The sequence below is a fragment of the Micropterus dolomieu genome, linkage group LG01 (assembly GCF_021292245.1).
Source record: "Micropterus dolomieu isolate WLL.071019.BEF.003 ecotype Adirondacks linkage group LG01, ASM2129224v1, whole genome shotgun sequence".
Classification (NCBI taxonomy): Eukaryota; Metazoa; Chordata; class Actinopteri; order Centrarchiformes; family Centrarchidae; genus Micropterus; species Micropterus dolomieu.
In genome coordinates, this window is record NC_060150.1 from 40,914,347 (window position 1) to 40,922,468 (window position 8,122).

The 8,122-nt window shown below is 39.6% G+C and overlaps 1 protein-coding gene across 1 annotated transcript in view; it reads right to left on the bottom strand.

Moving 5' to 3' along the window:
• The window catches only part of LOC123974434 (inositol monophosphatase 1-like), a 6,841-nt gene extending 2,961 nt beyond the window's left edge, over positions 1-3,880 (bottom strand). The window contains exons 1-7 of the mRNA XM_046055139.1: positions 3,753-3,880; positions 2,659-2,753; positions 2,342-2,481; positions 2,066-2,170; positions 1,499-1,544; positions 1,295-1,403; positions 842-950 (exon numbers count right to left, since the gene is read on the bottom strand). Coding sequence (XP_045911095.1) covers positions 842-950; positions 1,295-1,403; positions 1,499-1,544; positions 2,066-2,170; positions 2,342-2,481; positions 2,659-2,721 — 572 coding nt within the window. The 5' untranslated portion in view covers positions 2,722-2,753; positions 3,753-3,880. The remainder of the gene's footprint in view (positions 1-841; positions 951-1,294; positions 1,404-1,498; positions 1,545-2,065; positions 2,171-2,341; positions 2,482-2,658; positions 2,754-3,752) is intronic.
• Between the last annotated feature and the right edge of the window lie 4,242 nt (positions 3,881-8,122).

Genomic DNA, 8,122 nt, shown 5'->3' on the forward strand with positions numbered 1-8,122 from the left:
ATCTTCCTCTTCACAATACCCCATAGATTTTCTATAGAGTTAAGGTCAGGCGAGTTTGCTGGCCAATTAAGACCAGGGATACCATGGTCCTTGAACCAGGTACTGGTAGCTTTGGCACTGTGTGCAGGTGCCAAGTCCTTTTGGAAAATGAAATCCGCATCTCCATAAAGTTGGTCAGCAGCAGGAAGCATGAAGTGCTCTAAAACTTCCTGGTAGACGGCTGCGTTGACCATGGACCTCAGAAAACACAGTGGACCAACACCAGCAGATGACATGGCACCCCAAACCATCACTGACTGTGGAAACTTTACATTGGACTTCAAGCAACGTGGATTCTGTGAGCTCTGTGAACAGCCAGCCTCTTTAGCAATGACCTTTTGTGTCTTGCCCTCCTTGTGCAAGGTGCCAATGGTCGTCTTTTGGACAGCTGTCAAGTCAGCAGTCTTTCCCATGATTGTGTAGCCTACAGAACTAGACTGAGAGACCATTTAAAGGCCTTTGCAGGTGTTTTGAGTTAATTTGCTGATTAGAGTGTGGCACCAGGTGTCTTCAAAATTGAACCTTTTCACAATATTCTAATTTTCTGAGATACTGATTTTGGGGTTTTCATTAGTTGTCAGTTATAATCATCAAATGAACACTTGAAATATATCAGTCTGTGTGGACTGAATGTATACATTATACAAGTTTCACTTTTTGAATGAAATTACTGAAATAAATCAACTTTTTGATGATATTCTAATTATATGACCAACACCCGTAAATGCATTATCATTGTGGCTCTGTAGGTCAGTAAGCCAGGCTACATGGCATAATAATAATGCATTTCAAGAACACTTACCCATGCACTGGGATGCGGAGGATCTTCTGCATGGTGGAGAAGATCTTGGTAACTTTTTCCTTGCTCCTGTCAGTTCCATGCTCAGAGATGATAATGGACTTATTGATATCTGCAATGACAGCATGCCAAAAGGGTTACTACTATGTATAATTAAAGGTGTGACAGTGACGGTAAAAATTTTTCACATTCACATAGTAACAGTTAAGTCCGCCAGATTGAATGTATGTAACCTTTTTGATCTAGAGGATTCTGCTTGATTGCTTTATTCATTTGTTCTTATATATGGAAATGTTTCAAGATGTTACATTTAAATTTCAAAAGCAAGGCAACCTATGTGTGGTGACTGCAAAGATCAATTTGTGTTATTCCCTAGTTGTCATGACTTTTTTTTTTTTTTCAAATTTTCAAATTTTGATTTTCAAATTTGCAAAAACTGAAATATGACCATATTACCATTGACATCGGACACTTGGATTGGTTCATCATTGCAGAAAGCTCCCTTCCCCTTCCTTGCTTTATACATCTTGTCTTCCAAGCAGCTGTACACCACACCAAACTCCAACTGAAAACAGAAGTCATTCTTTCAGCTTTCACTTGCAAGGATGGATGAACTACTTTTATTGACTGTAAAACTCTCTCTTGTTTGATTCGACATACCTGCTTATTAACAGCAAAGGCAATAGACACAGCAACAAATGGGAATCTGTGAATAAGCAGTTTCACGCACATGAGATCAGTTTAGTGTTATTACATAGCCGGAAGAAGGTACTTTTTCTTACCAAGTTCTTTTATTAGCAAGGATCGGTTAATTCTTTGATTCCAGGAAATATGCTTTATTAACTTTCTTGCTAAGATGAGAAGAATGTGCGTATTGTCCATTAAATTGTTTTTTTTTCTTACAAAACGGCAGACGTGTCAGAAGTCATGAAAATTTGCATCTCAAATAGGTTCGTAGTGCCCCCTACAAGAGTAGCTCCCCAACTTAGATGTACAAAAGTTGGGTAGTAGATGTATCACTCCAAAACATACAACAAAGCCTATTGGACCCATTCCCTTAACCTAACAGGAATAATTTCAGATCAACTTCATATTTGGGCAAAGTTATTGAAAGTTTGAGTTTTTCTTTAAAGTCCCTGCCTGAAGATGCCAATATTCAGTCATAGTCATGGCACCACCTACTGGCAACAGGAAGGAAGTTGTCCTTTAGCAACACTGATATCTTACCCATGTACGAAGTTTGTGGTGCCATCCACAGGGTCTATGATCCATGTGGGCATGTCAGTTAAGATACATGGCTCCCCCTTAGCAACTGACTCCTCTCCAATGAAACTGCAGCAAAGAAAAAACAATGGACCAATGAGGAATATAAAATATGTAATATATGATGATATATGATATATGATATATATGAAAAATATGATGATTTTGCGCCTCAGCTACAAACAGTGCAAGCATATTAAGATTCATACATTTTTGAGTGTCTGCATGCATATCTCTCACCAGTGTGTGCCTTCTCCGAATTCCTCTTTAAGAGACCCGATAATGATTTTCTCCACCCTCTCGTCAGTCTTGGTAACAAGGTCTACACTGGAGCTCTTTGTCATGACCCTTATTTCACTTTCCCCGGCCTTCCTAATTTCCTAAATGAACAGAATATTATTAGCACATGCTTGCTTTTTTGAGGTTAAAATAGGGGCATGTTTTCATTATCACAAAACTCTCCCAAAGTTCTCAAGCCAAGTCTGTTTCAAGTTTTACCCTAAGTTTTTATACACCAGAGGAGAATTTAGAGGCCATCACTGATGGCTTTTACGTACAGCTCCAGCTTTTCTTGCCACTGCAACTGCAAAGTCGTATGCCTTCTGCCATAGGTCAGCCATTTTGTTTCTATGGGACGTTTACTGAGGAGATCCTGAAAAGCGAATAAAGCTTGTAAAGGCGCAACAATGACTCATAAATGTATAAAAGTGTAAACTATTCATATGTCATACCTGTGAAATGCAATAAAGTGCAACTTAAATAAACATAAGACATTTAGAAGCTACAAAAACTCTGAGGTTCTAAATTAATACAAGTTAAAGCGAAGGTAGGTAATGTTGGAGAAACCAGGAGGAGATAGTTATGTTTTGTAAGTACCCAACTGAAAAAATCCCACCCCCTCCCTTCTGGCCTCCCTCCAAAGCTACTTTTTAGTTTTAGGCACAGTTCACGGGCAGAGTGTGAACCAGGTGATGATTGGTTGTGCTTATTACAGTCCTGCAACAGCCACAATTTTATTTTTTTGTGTGTGTCAGAGCATCTGATTTATTGATGGCAGTTGGGATGTAAAGGCAATTTCAACAAATATAACAACAAATGCTTCTGAAATAAATAACCATCCTAACTTTAAAGAATGTGAATGTTTTATCCCACATTTTATATTAAACAATCAAAAGATTAACACATTATTTTGAAATTTGCCATATCATGCTTGACATGAGCCAGTGTAAACTGCTGTATCAGTAGTTCAATTCCCATTTCTTTTTTTTTTGTTGATAGAAACCTCATCCTTGACGATTTTATGTGAATCTTCATTTAGCACTTGATTACACATTATGTACTGTATTGTCGTCGATAATGTTTCACGCAGCCGCCCTGCCACATACATGACCTATGCTCAGTCTCACAATCCAAAGACATATAATCTTGTGACCCATGGACCCGCAATCCACACAATGCCTACCTCCTCTTCTATGCCTTTTTACCTTATATGCATTTGATATTTCATAGTTTTTGGTAATAAGTTATACAATAATGACAAAAAAAAGATTAGACAATTATCCATCCACTATGATTCTAAGCACACACCGGTACACCTTTTATGCACACACACATATCATCCATACACTGCTAAAACAAATGAAAACCTTACCTTGTCAAGTCAGGTGGGGCTGTCAAATAGCAGCTCCTAGATCCTGGTGCACGTTCTTTTGAAAAACCAAACCTTAAGTCGCCTCATTGGAGAGACACATAAAAGAAGCTGGCATGACAGAGTGGGAGTCAGTATTAGCCCCGCCCCCTTGTGTTTCTTCATAGCAACCTAAGGGGAAGAAAAACATTCTGTTCTTATGAAGGCATACTTACAACAACACAATGCTCAATTTACTGTACAGTGAGTGCATCTATCAGTAAGTGGAAAGTTTTTGGGCGTCTTCGCAGGTAAATTGTGAAGGTGTCACACCCTGCTGTGTACATTTCTGTATCACATGTACATGCGGCAGTTGACATGACTGGTAATTAAATGCTCTTAGTATAGATGTCAGGACATAAATCATATATGCTGAGGGGAAAATTTTTACATTTTTGTGGAGAAATAAGTGTACATTCTAGCTCCTGACATGGGATTTGCTCCTGTCAGTTTTATATTTCCTGACAGTTTCACAGCTACTAAGCTTTTACTTTATGGTTTTATTATATTCCACTAGTGGAACACACTCATCCCCCTGTTGAATCAGAGTAGATTATGTTAGCATGCTGAAAGTCGGATAAAGTACCCTCGTGAAATTAATGAAAGCACATAATGCAGTTACACAGATCTACATGTATCTATCTGTATGTACATTTATATCTTGAAATGTTTATCTATCATGACAGTTCATTCCTGCAACAGTTATTGTTCTGAGATGTAAAAGCATTTCTTGTATCTTGTGGTAAGGTAACTGAAATGCAAATTAATTCTCCTCCTCTGTGAGAGAACACCAAGAATCAGGAGATACTACGGAGTACATATATCAAATGACAATAATATTATAGTGGTTTAAAGTGTTCTTATGTCTAGGATGCCACTACCGGGGATATGTGTGCTTGAATGTTTTGGCCCCATTAGTGACATCACTGTAACGCTATCTTCCATTCAAATACATGCTGCACTCAAGTACTGAGGGAGTATAAAAGACAAGACAGATTGTTAAATTAGTAGTGAATGCTGCGCATATTATTACATTGCAGGTCTACATTGTCTGATACCCTTTGTCTGTGTTAGTAAAAAAAGCAGAAAAGTGTTTTTCCACAGCTTGCTCCGACGTTGTTCAACATCACCACACCTTGCGTACAGCTTGTGCGTTTTAATAGCCTAAACCTGTTTTTGCTGTTTGCTATTGTACTAGTAATAATAACATGAGTACTAAAGCAAATGTTTACTTACAATATCTGATTCTCCTGAAACAAGTTAGACATCTGATATCGATCATCATAGGAAAATAGTTTCATTAAACAGCGACTAAGCTGGCAGAATACACTGCAATCCTACTACACAATTTGTTGGATTGACTAGATATCCTGAGTCACAAGCTGTGCAGCTAAAATAAACAGACCTCTGTTTAACTTAACAGATCAGTATGAGGCATCATGAAGGGGGGGATTGTTGAAAGTTTTGTTTGACCGGGAGCAGCAGGAGAGCAGTTGTCACCGTGCTGTCCCTGTTGTGCACTAAATATAAGACGCTCTCTAAAATGTTGGGAGACAGGTGGAGGCAAGTGATAGGACAAGCAAAACAAATACATCAGTCCTGCTGTCTCCCTGGCAGGTCTGTTATGAATAATTTATCCAGGATGACGGATGTTTTGGATGTTCACAGGAATCACAGCTGTAACTGAGGCCTGCCATGATGCAGAAGTTGCTGAAGGTCAATGGTGCACCCTGAAAGATGAGCTTTAGACAGGTTGTTAGACATTATCAACCTCTTTTGGAGTCTACAGCCGTGCTACCTGCTCAGTGAGGCTAATTCCAGCATGCACACAATGAATGTTAGCATGCTGATGTTTAGCAGGTTAGAACCACCTTAGTTTAGCGAGTTAGCCACATTTGCTTAGCAGCACTAAATACAGAGTAAGTCCTACAGCTGAGGCTGATGGAAATTGAAATGGTCATTAGATGGTCAGGAGATGGCCTGTGGGGAACATGATTGTCTCTACAAAATGGCATGGTAAATCATACAAAGTCAGGGGATCACCAGTCATTAGGATTTATTGTTTGGGAATATTTGCGCGAAATCACCTCGTCGATGTTGAGCTATTTCACTAGATGAGAGAAAACTTTGACCTGCTGGTGGCGCAAGGTGAAAAGTCTATGGATCATTATAGTCTTGGGCTTCATCCTCTGGGCACCATGGATATCTGTACCAAGTTTTATGACATTCATTTAATGGTGTTTGGGGTATTTCACCAAACAACAAAAATGTCAACCTCATGGTGACGCAGTAGAAAAAGTGACAGGATCATAAAGGTCAGTAAGCTTCATCCCCAGTGGGCTGTGAATAAATGTGAATGCACTTTTCATGAAAAACCATCTAAACACCCTAGATATTTTAGTTTGGCCCAAACAAATGGACTGCCCGTTTAACCAACATTGCTATAACCACACCTAGCAAGTGTGGCTAAAATAAATAAAGGAAATGCATGATAATAAGATGGCAGAGGAAAGGCAGAGCAAAAAACACATATTGGGGTATAGAAACAAAACTGAAACAAAGGAACAGACATTATAATACATGCCCACAGGGTCTGAATCTCCAATCTCCAGGGGCACATTTTTGGTATGTAGCAGGAAACTGTGCCAATTTTTGAAAGAACAATGGCTGGTATTTCCTAATGAAAACTAGGACATACAGTAAGGGTATAAGGATTTGGTTGGCTGTGCCATTAATGACCCTATAAACAAGTTAAAAAAAACTTTAAAAAATCAAAAGACGGGAAACCAACAAGGTTTGTTGAGCAGCTTGGCGGTGGAGGTGGAGTTGACCGAGGAGGACTCGGCTTTCAGCTGTCTGACTCTAGAAATCCCTAGTTATTTTGTCTGAACCCCCTGCTGCACACTAACATGGACCATTGATTTCTGTGGAGGGAGCCACAGCAGTTTAAGACCCGGGTTTGCTCAAGTAAAGTGTTTTAAAACCATTTGCTAGCCATCAGCAAACACAGACAAGACAACAGTCCGTGGAGAGCAAAACTCCGGGCTATTTCATAGAGTACATCAACCCGGGTGGCCGTCCACTGCTCTGCATGTGTGGCGTCTGCAGAGCTGGCTGAAAGGGCAGGGGAAATGCAGCAGAGAATTTTACATGGTGTAATGGCTGTGAATGCTTTTATCTCTCTACTAAATCACAACAGTAGCAGTCATGTTTTTTCCCCCAATGTTTTAAAGAGGCCTGTTTTCTGTTTATTTGGTTTCCCGTTTGCCAGCCAGAGATCCCTTTTTTTTCTTCATATTCTTACTTTATAGATTTTATAAGGAGAAAAGGCAGTTTATAATTTTTCTAGGTCAGAGCAAATACATTTATTTATGTTCTGAACACACGGCTGATTCAGGTCACTGGCAGGATGACAGGAAGGTGTTTAGGAGCCTTGCTGGAGATTGAATAGAGGGATTTTCCATTCTCCAATGTAGTTCCAGATAATATCAGATTTCAGAACATATGGGCTCGTAAAGCAGCTTTTGTTTCCTCACAGTGAAGGAGCTGCATTTTGCAGGAATGTTACAGTGTTGCGTAAAGTTTTATTTCAGGGGGAACAAGTCGTGACACTAAACTCCCATATTTAGTCAATGAAAGTAAAATTTCAGCATTTTTCTGCACAGATGTCCATAGTCAGGATTACTTCTGTTTCCAGTTACTGTCTTCAGTATAGCTTGTATAGCTAAATATGGATGCATGCTGACACCCATCTCTGCAGGGCTTTATTGACATGAATTTATCTGTGGTGTGTCAGAAAGGCTACATTCACACTGCAGGCCTTAATGGTCAATTCCAATTCATTGCCCGTTTTTTTTTTTTTATTAGTTGTTCATGGGTTTTTTTTCTATGTGGCCCATACCAGACTCCAGTTTGAACTGGCCATGGCCTGAAAGTGACCCGCATGTGCAAAAGAATAATATGCATGAAACGCAAGCACACTGTTGTACAGACGTAAACATGTAGGCCACAGAGGTTAGAGGTTGGTTCAACATAAGCAATGGCCCAGGGCCAGTAAAAATGTATGTCGGGCATGTTGACTGGCCAGTCGCTGGCCCGTTCAGGCCAGTGACAGTCGCTCTGTCTAGGATGGATGTCTGCTGTCTTGTCCTACACGGTCTACAAAGTCATTTTTGTTACTGTTTGGTTGTCTTACAAGGCATGAAATCAATTCAAAAAATGTATATAAAAATTTTTTAAAATGTTATAAAAAGAAAAGATCAGATTTCATCTGACTTGGGCTGTTCCCACTGTGCTGCAGTCTGATCGCAGCTAAAGAGGTTAGGCACGAGAAA